The sequence below is a fragment of the Eleginops maclovinus genome, chromosome 8, assembly GCF_036324505.1.
Source record: "Eleginops maclovinus isolate JMC-PN-2008 ecotype Puerto Natales chromosome 8, JC_Emac_rtc_rv5, whole genome shotgun sequence".
NCBI classification, from domain to species: Eukaryota; Metazoa; Chordata; class Actinopteri; order Perciformes; family Eleginopidae; genus Eleginops; species Eleginops maclovinus.
Window position 1 is genome coordinate 20506289 of NC_086356.1, and position 14069 is coordinate 20520357.

Genomic DNA, 14069 nt, shown 5'->3' on the forward strand with positions numbered 1-14069 from the left:
CAGGGGACAACAACAAAACACAAATGCATCAGAGCGAAAATGCAAAAATAATGTTTTTCGACGTATTTATTTAATGCAGTGTTTGGCTCACTTGGAACAAAACGGGTTAGCCCCGCCGGCGGTCGCAGTGCAGCCATTAGCAGTTAGCGACATTACCGCTAGCTCCGTGACAGGACGCGCTGATGTTGCAGGAACGTAAACATCGTTAGCTGGTTGACGATGTTAACGCCATGGCTATCATTGTGCCATTAGCTAATTCTAGTGACGCTACACACTGACGGTCCTGTCCGAACTCTCAAGTCCCTCTGCAGAGAGATATGGAGGCTCTAACATGCTAGCACCATGTTCAAAAATGTGTTCGGCTCAGGGTTCCTGGTGAGGACAGCTCATGTGGTTCTGACATGGGTCATCACCTTGATACTCTTCCTGCATGATACAGGTAAGCCTGTCACTGAAGCTCTGCAGCATGTGTAGCTGCAGGCTCAATGTAATATTGTGTGGAATAACCGACTAAATGATAACTATGACATATTTAACGTTCCTGATGTGAGTCTGAGGAGGAAAGCTACGGTCCATTGCCTATTGATGTTAAGTGATTCACTTATCAACCATGCTCTATCAAATAAACTTGCCTGAGTATGAGCCTGGTACCTGTCATTAAGTAAAAACCTTGATGTGTACAGTGTGTGGATGACAGCTGTTCTCTGTGTGTGTGTGTGTGTGTGTGTGTGTGTGTGTGTGTGTGTGTGTGTGTGTGTGTGTGTGTGTGTGTGTGTGTGTGTGTGTGTGTTCAGAGCTGAGGAAGCAGGAGGAGACGGGGCAGCTGTTCCAGCCGGTGCTGTTCGTGCTGCTGGTGCTGGGCTCTGTGCTGCTCTACTTCGCTGTTTCCCTCATGGACCCCGGCTTCATCCTGTCTGAGGACAGAGACCTGCAGGTGCTTTATGACCCTAAAATGTATCTCCAACATCACAAGTCTCCGTATAAACAGTGAGAGAAGCAGCTGTGATGGTTAGACTGGGAATATGAGGATGATAAAGTGTAAGGGCAGACAGAAGATGTGTCTGGTTAAAATAAGGTTTGATAGGGACACATTTTTAGGGGCATTTGTAAATTTTCTTAATCATTGCAACCATGGCTGAACATTTAATTAAAAATATTAAAATAGTTGTAATGTGTACAGATGCTATGCCCAAATAGCAGTAGGTGTAATATTTGGTAAAGGCAAAATATGTGGAAATATCTGAATGAAGTATGGTGCAGCTGCAGAGAGCCTGACTACAGCTGGTATTCTACTGACTATAACATCAAATCAAGTTCAGATTCTCTTTAAATATTCACACCATGATCATTTTAATATATTTTTTAATGATAATAAATAATTAGTTAAAAAAATTATCATTCCCATTGAGTCTGAATTATATTAAGGCGCGCTTTTTTATCATAAGTCATGATAAATGCTCGAACTGAAACGGTTTTCTCGTGTGTTGTGGCAGTTCACACTGGGAGTGACTGAGGAGCAGCAGGACATGATCCCCCCCACCACCAAGTCCATGAGGCAGCGGCGCTGTGGACACTGTCTGCTGCAGGTACTGTTCTCTCAGGATCAGAACCCTTCTATATGCTGATACATTTATGGTTTTATTATAATACTTCCCCCACATTATTTGTATATCAATTACTCACTCTTACAGAAAACTGCTTTTTGCCTCAAAGGTGAATAAAGAATCAAGAATATTCTCAATTGAAATAAACTGTGGGTATTTTAAACAAAAGCACACCTATATCCAATATCTGTTTACACACTGAAAACAACAAAAAGAATAATCTATGTCTCATTTATCCAGTTGAATTCCTGCTTCTTCCCAAACACATACATTAAAACCTCAGACTGCCCATTGATAGGACTGGTTATGCAGAAATGTCTTTGCAAATACTCAAGTCATTCCACAAGTCCCCCTTTACTTCAAATGATCAAGAATGTTTTGATTCTTTGAGGCATGCATGTCAAATTCTATTTAACATGGAGTGAGTTATTCATTTACAAATGCTCATTTTGGTAGTTAAGTATTCATTTGAGTGATTTAAACTGCAACTTTCAAGATAAATGAATTTCTGGTCAATATATCATATAATCAAATATACTGTATACTTATCATTTAAACTGAAGGGCCACTTTTCCTTTTCTGGGGCTTTCGACCACATCTCAGAGGTGTTGGCTTTCATTGCTCGGTTGTTCATTTATGGAGCTGGATGATGTGTGTGAAAGGGCAAACAGAGGGAGATCTGGGGAGAGCATCTGAAGAAGTAGAGTCATTTTAATCTAAGAGCTGTTTCCGTGGGACTGCAGCCTGTAGAAATGGTGTCCGTTATTTGGCATGTGTCGTGGAGCTCTCCGGGTGAAACGTGACACTTGAGGTTCTACAGTACTTTAACATGAGTGGTATAGAATGACAGAGGTGTTGCTAGGCAGCACAGTTTCACAGCTGTACTTCCTCCTGAACACAGAGCATCACATGACACAGTGCAGCAGTTATGCCTTATTATTTTGATGATACGCCTGTACGAAGTCTCTAACCTGTAACATTCAAGCTACTAAAAACACAACCCACGATCCAGCCTGAAATTTAAAGATTTGAACCTGGTATTAGTCTCAAATGATTGACAGGTCTTTAAATACAGACACACACGAGAAAACAAACTGATCTGAGATTCAATGCCTTCCTATGTAGAGGTCATTGTTCCAAACTCACCTATATAACATTTAGAGCCACAAACACTTTGACAGAATTGAAAGACATTTGAGAAAATCCACTAACTTTTATATTTTAGACACTTTAACCACACAATCTGTGTCAAATATAATGAATAATTAATACAAATCTTATGGCTCTATGGGATCAACAACATGTTTACTGTGTATCCTGCACCAGTCCCCAGCCTGCATCATGAAGAATGACAAAAACACATACAAAAAATATACCTCAGGTACAAGGGCAGAACAAAGTCTATATCTGATTTAAATATTCCAGCTAAGGATAATCCAGGTGCTTTTTGAGTAGCTCAGATAGCACAGTGTTTTTTTGTTGCCTTTTGCAGCGTTTCCTCTCCTCACACTGAGATATTGATTCCTGACCTTTGAACAGATCTCTGGATATGATTCTACTGCTCTCTGTTAGAGGAGCTCTTCGTGGCAGTTTTCCTAACACTAGAAGAACTGTGAGGCAGAGCCATCATGTTAGCTGTCTGCAGCCCCAGCAGTCTCATCACAACAGCAGGGTTTACTCACAGAACAAACAGACTAACAGCTAAACCTAACGCCTGCATCAAAGTGCCACGAATGTTTGTTCATTTCATTAAAATAATGCTGTTTGCTCTGAACACAATGAACTTCACTCCGAGCAGCAGCCGATGAGGTCGAAGCACTGCCAGACGTGCCAGCACTGCGTGCGCCGCTACGACCACCACTGCCCCTGGATCGAAAACTGTGTGGGGGAGAGGAACCACCGCTGGTTTGTGCTCTACCTGGCTGTGCAGCTGCTGGTGCTGCTGTGGGGGGTGCACATCGCCTGGTGAGCACAACACCCTCACACCATCCTCCATACTGCCGATTGAGGCCCCTTACACACTGGGGACACATATTTATGTATAAAAGACAGCAAAAAGCGCATTTTGCATAATAGGGAACCTTTAAAACATGTATAGTAGGGTCAACTGTTTCATTTTGTTACTTTTTTTGGTTGTTGGTGTGCCGCAGGATTTTAAAAATGTACCTCAGCGCACAAAAGGTTGACAAACACGGTCCTGTATCATTTTGGGGGTACAGTGGACTCAGCCCCTCTCTGTTGTGTCCTCAGGACGGGCTTCAGCGCAGCCCCCAGCTGGCAGCAGTGGCTGCGATCGGACGGCGTTCTGCTGGCAGGTGGCCGTGCTGCTGGCCCTGCTGTCGCTCGTGGTGCTGCTGCTGCTCGGCTCTCACCTCTACCTGGTTTCTCTAAACACCACCACCTGGGAGTTCATGTCGCGCCACCGCATCTCCTACCTGAAGCACTGCGGCGCCGACGAGAACCCCTTCGACCGCGGCACCTTCCACAACCTGTGGGGCTTCTTCTGCGTGTGGGGGACTGTGGTGTGGGAGCAGGTGTACTTCAGGGAGGGCAGCGACCAGGTGTAGGAGCACATGACGAGCATCAACACACAGAACTACTTTGGGGTTTTGGGATCCGACAGGAACTGCAGCTCTGGGATATGAACTCCTCCTTCCTGTCTGCCAGCTCTTTGAGTCCCCAAAGTGTTATGTTAAAAATATATAGTACGGGTCCCCAGCACATAGAAACTGCTGGATGCTAACCTGCATAGGCTGTTGATTTGGAGACTTTTGGAGTGGTTTTGCGGGTTATTGAAGATGCTGCATCCACTTCTGACATTTTCAGGATCAACAATGGCAGTTTTAAACAGAGTGGTCATATTTGTGCTCTCGGTGGGCTGGTTTTTAAAGTTTTGGGGATTTGGATTGGACAGACTGCCTATTTATTTGAAAACAAAAATGCCCACAGTAGAGATAATAATGTTCGTCTTGTGCTCCCTATATATCGTATGGTTGCACAGTACCCATGGCATTCAAATCCGTCCAGTGAGAGTACACATATGGCCACTTTCTGGATAAAGCCCTCCATCACCAGGAGCTCCTACCTCACAGACCTGCTCCAGCACCACACTCCTTCCCGCAGCCTCCGCTCGTCAGACGCAAACCACTTCCTCCCAGGACCAAACTCCGGACCTGAGGGGACAGAGCCTTCTCTGTTTATGCCCCCTCCCTCTGGAACTCACTCCCCAAAAACATCCATGACCGCCCCTACCTCACCATGTTTGAATCTCAAATCAAAACTCACCTTTTCAAAACTGCTTTTAAACTGTTAATGAATGTTGTGTTTTAAATATATCAAGTGTGTGGTTTGAATTATGTTTTGATAAATTGTACCTCTGTAAAGTGTCTGAGTTTTTAGACAAGCGCTCTATAAATAAAATGTACTATTATTATTATTATATTATTATTACTGCCATTTTTTTATCTTCAAATGAAGATCCAGAAATGGACCTGTACGATACTTTTCTATCCTAAAACTTTGGGGTCTCAACATTCCGGGGTTCTCAGTGCTGGCAGCTAGACTGTTTGTGCAGTTTACCTTCTATGCTCTCTGTTCACCCCCAGTGACAATCACTGCAGTGTTGCACATTTCCTGTTCCCCTCATCTCCCCAGGAGGCTGAAACAGGTCACCAGCACTACAGACTTTATTTAACAATTGTTTACAACTGTTCAAGTATACAGTACCATGTCCACAGAGACAGGGACCTGACTGCTTCTGCTGACTCATGCTTGCTGTTTATTTCCCACATCCACCACCACCCCCCCTCGCTCCTGCATACTCCTCTAAAACACGGGTACATGTGATTTTTCTGACACACTGTAAACAAGACTCATGGACTGTTAATCATTTTTTACTTTTAATGCACGTCCAACATTGCATAAACATATGATTAATATATACTTGTTTTAGGTGCATGTGAAGACAATCCAGATTTGTATCTGTGCACTCATCCTTATCATCACGCTGCAGAATACATTTTGTATGTTTGCTTTATTGTGGTTATCTTCTTTGTTCTTGTTTTATGTGATGCATTGCTTTTTTGCTGAGTCGTTTTTATTCTGCACAGAGGTTTTACAGGGTCCACTCACTTCAAAAGAAAACCTGTTCTTTCTATCTTTTTTTAAACCCGTTTGTTTGAAGTGCAGCTAGTTAATCTGTGGTGTATCGTTCCCAGCATTTAATCCATGATGTACAGGGTGACTTTCAATGGACAGCATTTCAAGCTATTTTATATTGTATATCATTTTCAAATTATTTTGAACGAGAATATGTCTTGAGATTTTTATATGGCTATTTTAATGGACTAATGAGTGTGGAGCAGAGAGCTGTAAGCGACACACTGTGTATTCCTCGTGCAATAGTAACCTGTCAGACAGCAATAGTGTGATGCTGGGTTCAATGTACAGCAGTAGTGTTGGATAAAAGCATTACCTCCATTTGGACTCACAGCTCTGGTTTATATGAAGTAACATTTAATCCATGTTGTGTACTTCTGAATTATATGCAATACTGTAATGCAATGTTTTTATTACTTTGAAATGACTATCTACACATGGAAGAATAAATGGTTAATGAAGAGTTTTCCAGCAGACATTTATTCATTTATATTCCCTTCATGTTGTTCACACTTTACATATAGGCTGGTTTGCTCCTGTATAAACATTTTCATTATGATAGTATTATTTAAAAATAACAAGACAGTTGTATCAACGGAGAAATCTAGGAAAGAACTTAAATGACAGTTGTGCTATTTTCAGTATTTTACATCCCAACATGAGGTTAACAACAGATGGACATTTGATTCTTCTATTCCACAGCAGAAGGTCAATTGATGTAATGCTTTTGCCTTTAGGGACAAGTCTCTTCATTAAGATCACAAATATAAAGTACTTTGGATGAGAGGGCTGGAGAAATGTCCAATTGTAAAAAAAGTGCACTGATTCCATGCAGTGTGAACTGGTAATGCTCAGCCTTCTGATCCACCGCTGCATGATAGAAGAATAGTCAGCACGATCAGTTCAAAAAGGAATTTGGCAGAGACAAAACATGTTAGAATAAATTGCTGTATCATGAAATCCAGCTCAGCAGGTTCGAAAAAGAGTGAGTCCTGCAGCCTGTGAGCAGGATGGAGCTGCTGACGGACCTGGAGCTGTGCGGACAGGAAGCGGCATGTCGTTTCTCAGCTTCCGAAGAATCCAAAGAACTTCTTGGCCAGTAAAAGTTGTTGTAAACAAGTGGCGGCACACTGTCTTCGGTCAACTCATGAAAGAGAAGTCAAAGTCAGTGAAGATGTCCTGCTGCTCGGCAGTGAGGACGCAGGGGGTTTGTGGGGGGGTGAGGATGGGCTTGAGGCGAGTGAACTCCTCGTCGAAGTTACTGACGTCCTTCAGCGCTCTGATGACCGGCAGGAAGGGAGGCTTCAGCTTCTTGGCCAGTAGGGCGCTCCAGTCCATCCCCTGTTCACAGACACACAGTCAGCTGACAGGAACCATCAACACCTACTTTCTGTCATCTGTGACTGCTTTACCAAATAAAAGGCAGCAGTGAAAGGTTTGGTCAATGGAGGAATGGCACATTAAGGTTATCTTATTTTATTTTATTTTTTTAAAGAATTTTTGGGGCAACCAGTGCCTTTTAATATAGTGCAGTTCAGAAACGGGGAGACAGAGGGGAAGACGCACGGCAAAGGGACTCAGGCCGTATTCGAACCTGGGTCCACCGCATGGGGATCAAACCCCAGTAAATGGCCGCCTGCTCTACCCACTGAGCTATACGACGGCCTTAAGGTTATCTTTTGACTGAGATTCATCTATTATTGATTATTTTTCACAGTATGCTCACACTCAGGATGACATGATCATTGAATTGCTTCTGGCACTCTGGCAATTCCTCTGTTTTCACTCCTACTGCTCGCTTTAGCAGAAACACAGCTGACATCCTCTTCAGTTAACACATGGGAAGTCACCCTGATGGATTTCTTTCACTTGCAATTTGACTTCAGCTTTAATTAACGTGCCTTTTCAACTTCTCTCAGAGCTTTTAGTTCTATCAGGAGTGCTGGTGTTGTGGAGTGCTAATGGAAACATTACCATTACCATGTGATCTGATGACAACCTAACTAACTTAGTGCAATATTTTTCTCATAAAAACTCTTTCTGCTTGAAACTGGAGACAGCTGTTGGTCTCGAGTTGGAGCGCTGAAGAGCAGCTGCCCAGAGACATGTTTTGTGAGGAAGAGGAGAAGGAGTTTCAGTGTGAGGAGGTCAGCAGCTCCTGAATCCTCACCTGAAAGAACTTGTGTCTTTTGATCTCAGAGGCGTCTCCCTCTCCCCCTCCAAGTCTCATCTCAGGAGTTTTCTGCAGCAGCTGGAACACAGAGAGAGGAGTCAGTGCACACAGCGCTCAGATCAGGAGAAATCTGGAGAGAATTCAGATCCATGTGACAGGAAGCCAACCTTCTTTATGAGGGACACAGCGTCAGGGGAAAGGAAGCGGGGGAAGATCACGTCGTCGTTGACGATGCTGTCGAACACTTCCTCCTCATCGTCACCAGGGAAAGGAGACTGAGGGAACAGAGAGCAGCAGACCGTGATGGAGTGGCGAATCACCTGAGTTACTGTGTCTGTACCTGAGCTGAACACAGGACACACGTTTAAGAGCCGTCTACAGATCTTAACAAACTTTGCAGCATATTTAAGGAGAGGGTCACATCTTACCAGTCCGTCTGAAAACAATAATCCCTGTTCATTAACACATTAAAATAATTATGTCCGCAAAGAGATCCCTCCTTCATCCATTCCAGTGTCCACACTTCAGAACTCATGATTTCTGAATCCATTTTCACCATTTAGTTGTGGTTCGACCTGCAATTTGGCTTTTTTGTTGTTATTATATTAATTCATTTTGTCCAATTTCTTCCTTTACTTTACCAAGAAGGATAACTATTATTTCATTGTGATTCTAATACCTATTTGGCCTCCTTGAGTCCCTTGAATTATTATATCTGTTGTTATGCGCTGTGTGCAAACAGGTCTGACCTGAAGGAAGTTCTCTTGAAGATTCTCCACAAGCTGGGTTGAGATTATTTGATTACTGGGTATACATAATATTTATGGAATAATTAACTAACCAACTAACTAAGACAGGGACCTGTACCTGCTGGATGTGTAAATGTGTCACTGTCTGCTGAGCATATCTCCTTAAAGGACGTCATGGGTGACTGTATTGTTTTCAATTATCACATTTCCACAGAGGTGCTCCCTGAACAGTGTTCTGCTTTGCACCGCCTCCTTCAGTTTGGAGATTTTTTGGAGATGTCTGTACTGACCTCCCCCACCAGCATCTCATAGACAAGGACCCCCAGCCCCCACCAGTCCACACTGCGGGTGTAGTTGTTTTCTGTCAGAACCTCTGGGGCCAGAAACTCTGGTGTGCCGCAAAATGTTGTGGTGCGATCCCCGTGGCCCATACCTGCGCACACACACACACACACACACACACACAAGTTATGAGCAATACTAGGAGAAACGTTTACAAAAGAGTAGGAGTTGGACTTTTAATAATACATTTCTCACCTTCTTTGCACAAGCCATAGTCTGCTATCCTGACAAAACCATCTGCATCCATCAGCAGGTTATCCAGCTTCAGATCCCTGATGGACACACACACACACACTTATGCAACATGCTTCCGAGGTGCAGCTAGGAACCACGTAGAGGTGTTCTGAAGAGAGGGACTCACCTGTAAACTATCTTGTTTTGGTGTAGGAACTCCAGGCCGAGTAGCACACAGGAAGAGTAAAACCTAAAGAGACAGTGATTAGTGTAAGCAGCGTCCTGTATTCAGGCTTTAGGCCCTGAAAGGAGTGTGTGCTCACCGCGCCTGCTTCTCCGTGAAGATGCTGGTGTGGATGTGTGTCATCAGGTCTCCTCCGGGGGAGTAGGCCATGACGAAGCACACGTGCTCTGCAGTCTGGAAGCAGCCGAACAGGTTCACCAGGAATGGGTGCTGCGAGGTGTTGATCACCTCAAAGATCCTCTTCTCACACATCAGGCTGAACACACACAGGTTAGTGCCAAACAGTCCAGTTATTAAGAGCTGGTTATTAAGGCAAATCTCTGTATCAATCATTTATTTATTATCATTTAAAGAGGCCCTTTTATCAGTTTTGGGTGTTCCCTTTCCTGTAGTGTGCTCTATAGCTTTCTGTGCATGTAAATGGTCTGTAAATACTTTGTAAATACAAAGACTGGGCTCTGGTTCCAGACAGAGGGAACTTCTCTTGACTTGCATCCCTGCATCCCTCACTTCCATATTTTTCTTGTGCATTAGTCCCTCCCACCAGGGATGCACGGAGAGAAAAAGGAAACTACGCTAAGAGAGAAGAAGCAAGGAAATTAGTTTTAAGAGCAATGGGACGTCCTTTCCTCGGAGTGTCACGTGAAGCGACGTCCGTTTGTGATGACGCCGGTACAGCTCGATCGTCTGACAGCAGTCAGCTCTGTCCCCGTTTCATTCGCACACACAAACACCACCACCAGTTACGCACCACACCTATGTGCGTAACGTGTGTGTGGCATGACATCCAATCAAATTAGATCCACGTTGTTTTGATCTGACAGCATCCAACCAATCAAAGTACTGGACAACCAATGAGGCGGAACAAACTATAAGGCGCCAACTAGGCAACAATGATACCACGGGTAGTTTCGTTTGGATTTAAAAACGTTGAGGTGGTCAACAAAAAAAGAACTGCAGTCTGTAAAACATGCGGGACGAAGGTAACAGACGGAGATGCGACAACTTCCAACTTCGTTCGACATTTGAAGTTGCACAAAGAACGGTAAGTTTTGAATGAAAGCCAACACTAGCTCATCGGCTAATTGCTAGCTAGCTACATATCAATGGGACTGTAAACGTGTTGGCTTACGAACACGCTAAACGGTATCTCCTGTGGGTTCATTAATATAAAAAATATAAATTAATATAGTGCACTGAAAATGGAAATGCATTTTATCAATGTAATGTTAAAACAAACACAATCTTAGGGTATACAATACAATTCATAATAATACAAAAATAAATATTAACACAATGTTAGCATTGATATATGAGGAGATAGTTTCAAATGCAATTTATGTGTGGCTATAAGGGACTCTCTGACATCTGTTTTATATGCTTACCTGTTACAGATGTGAAGAATACCAGATGAGTAGAAGCATCATAGATGAACCACAACAGTCTTCAATCTCACAATTCTTGGACAGTCGTGTAGCGCATTACAGCATGATTCATCCACAGCAGAAGGCTATCAGTAACGCAATACTGTCCGACTTGATTATGATTGCAACCTTCCCCTGTCTATTGTGGAACACAAGAGTTTTCGGCACTTTCTGACAGTAATTGACAGTAAGTACAGCCCAGTGTGTCGCAGAACATTGACATCAAAAACAGAGAGCCTCGCTGGGGAGAGACGTTCAAGATTAAAAACTCAACTGAGCAACACTGAGCATGTTTCAGTCACTGTGGACATTTGGTCTGACCAAAAGATATGGGGATTCCTTGGTGTCACTGTCCAAAGAGACAGCTAAAGAGAGGATACAGCTACATACAAATCTCTTGGCCTGCAATCGCTTCAAAGGCTCACACACAGCTGAACGAATCTGTGACCAATTTGAGTCAATATGCGATGAATACAACATCAAAGATAAATTGGACTACATTATTAGTGACAATGCTGCTAACATGTGAAAGGCATTCACTGTGTGCTTCCCCAGTGAACAAGAGAATGATGACGGAGGTCATCTTGATGACCCTGATCTCTGGTGTGACTTAACCCTGGAAGAACAGCAAACGGTAGATACTGCTACGGCAAAGAAACAGCGCCTGCAGTGTTTTGCGCATACTCTTCAGCTGGTCATACCTGCAAACTAGTCACCTTTCGGCGAAATTCGCCGTTTTCAACTCAAAATATGTCATTGTTGTGAATCGTGTAGATCCGAAGAGTTTTTTTTTAGGGGGGGGGGTCTGACCGACGACTGACCGACCAACCACAGACTGTATAACCGACTGTATAATGAGCAAGAAACAAGTTTGCTATGTTCACAATAAATAAAATCTTTGTTCAAATGACTCGCGTTCCACGACCACCGACCAATCATAAGCAAGATAAACCACAGCGCGCTTTTACCCATCGGTCCCTCTTGGAGTGGAGTGCTCAGTCGTCAGCGAGTGGTTCTTCTGGACAATTACAGATACAAGTTTTGAGGTAAGTCTAGTAGCAGCTAATCTGGCAAAAACATTGTATGCTGTATCATTTTAACGTTGCTGAAGTCAAATTATTTGAGCCAAATAAAGTGTATTAACATGCTTCAGCTTATCAGCTTGTTAGGTTGCTAGCTAACCTCAGTGAATTGTGTAAAAGTTAGCCTAGCTAGACCCGTTCTACGTCACCTCGTTCAATGCGAACAGAATGCGTTTGTGAAGGCTGATCTCCACAGCATCCGTCCTGTTACTGATATTACTGGCGGCTATGTCATTGTGGTCAGATATGAGAGGGATGAAAACGAACATGTAATGAATAAATACACATCTGTGTGGTTTAGTGATTAGCTAGTAGTGGTGCAACGGATCATCATTGATCCGTGATCCGTTCGGATCAATTATTTCGGTTTCGCATTCATCAATTTTTTAGTAGCTACGAAAAGTTTGGAGTATGTTTATTTGTCTTGTCTATTTTTTTTAAACAAATTTTGCTGATCTGAAAAATGATCCGATCCGTGAGTTTTTTTGATCCGTTGCACCCCTAGTAGCTAGCAGTAATGGAAACACCAACTCTGGCGGCTCATTAAACCTGGACGGATGCAGTTGGGCTTAGCCTTAATATAAAATGTATGATATAAAAAGAATGAGAGAGCTTAATGAGCAGGACGCCATGTAGCACAGCTTGAATCAGGGCTGAAGTGCAGATGGAGCTGGGCTTGGCTAAAGCTGGAGGTGAAAACGAAGGTGAAGGGACAGCAGTACAGCTTCCCGCTGTCACAGTATTTTTAAAAAATCGACAAAGCGGGCTATTCCAAGTGCAGCCTTTGCGCTAAGGAAATAAATTATGGCAAAAAGGGCTCCCATGCTCTAATGACACACTGCCAAACAGAGGTGCACCGGCAAAAAGTGTGCACAATCCTAACAACAGCCAGTGTTCTACCTCAAAGTGCTTCCAATGGACCTGAAGCAATGAGGGATCGAGTTAGGGTGCCTGTACCTATATTCCAGCGTGTTGCAAATGCAGAGGTGTGTATAGATTAAATAGGCTTGTAGTTTACTACGTAAAAAAACAAAATCATATCTATTCACTTTTTTCATAGTAGGCTAATGTCATAGGAGTAGGCTACATTACCAGGACAAATTGTACATGGTGTGAGTCAGTTTAGATATAGTTTAGATTAAATTGGGCTAACACTAACAGCTTTACAGTAGCAATGGCAATTTATGAATACTAGCCAAAGCCATGGTCACAGGGTTAGAATAAATGGCAGGGCAGGGTATTAGCAAAAGTTGTACTGATAAAAATCTAATAATGCTTTCTTTGTCTAGGCAATGGTTCTCGCTACTATGGCCGAGCATTCCCTTCCTTTTTCTTTTACACCGGTGATGGTGAACCTGGCCCAAGAGCTGGCAAAAGACAAAGTAGCTCTGAGTCGGCTGAAGCTGTCACGCACATCAGCAGCCTATAAAATGGTGCATGGATTGGGGTTTACTTTTTCTGAGAGGATTTTCACCCATACACGGAAGTATCCATTTTCCATCAACCTCGATGAGAGTACTGCCAACGGTGATAAGAAAGTGCTTTCCATCCTGGCAAGCTACTTCAACCCAGACAGGAACACTGTTGATGTGGAACACCTAGGCTCTTTGGAGGTATTTAAGGTTAATGCTGTCAAGCTTGAGCAGTTGCTGGTCAAGTTTTTTAAGGATAACAACATCCCATGGTCCAATCTTGTGAGTATGCTAATGGACTCCTGTGGTGTAATGCGAGGCTGTAAGATGGGGTTGGAAGCAAGAGTTCGCAAAGACCACTGCCCAAACCTTCTCGATGTTGATGGTGACAGTTGTCACCACATTCACAACGCTGCAAAGGTTTTTACAGTTCCTTTCAGTAGTCATCTTGAGAAGCTGTTCAGTGATCTACATTCTGATCATCAATGGGCCACAGACCAGGTTGGTTAATAACATTACATTTTTGATGCAAAAATTACTGCAATGCTTTCCTCTACACTAAACTAATTTCATCTTTACATTATGCATATACAGTATGTTGCTATACTTACCTGTTGGGAGAGTGCATTTTCTAGATGTGTATTCTAGATCTAAAGGCATACGTTCTAATCTGCATTCTTAACATTTTTTTCACACCTCGCCTACTG

At 43.1% G+C, this 14069-nt stretch overlaps 2 protein-coding genes across 3 annotated transcripts in view; one reads left to right on the forward strand and one right to left on the reverse strand.

Moving 5' to 3' along the window:
• Positions 1-6225, forward strand: zdhhc12b (zinc finger DHHC-type palmitoyltransferase 12b). The gene is given in 6 exon segments (XM_063889431.1): positions 1-439; positions 795-934; positions 1494-1586; positions 3403-3569; positions 3855-3918; positions 3920-6225. Coding segments are annotated over 6 exon segments (813 nt in total). The 5' UTR covers positions 1-342; the 3' UTR covers positions 4172-6225.
• Positions 6100-14069, reverse strand: part of pkn3 (protein kinase N3) — a 26554-nt gene continuing 18584 nt past the window's right edge. For both annotated transcript variants that reach the window (XM_063889430.1, XM_063889429.1), the window contains 7 exons: positions 9524-9700; positions 9388-9450; positions 9222-9298; positions 8975-9117; positions 8103-8210; positions 7933-8013; positions 6100-7103 (listed from right to left, as the gene is read on the reverse strand). In XM_063889430.1, coding sequence (XP_063745500.1) covers positions 6903-7103; positions 7933-8013; positions 8103-8210; positions 8975-9117; positions 9222-9298; positions 9388-9450; positions 9524-9700 — 850 coding nt within the window. In that variant the 3' untranslated portion in view covers positions 6100-6902. The remainder of the gene's footprint in view (positions 7104-7932; positions 8014-8102; positions 8211-8974; positions 9118-9221; positions 9299-9387; positions 9451-9523; positions 9701-14069) is intronic.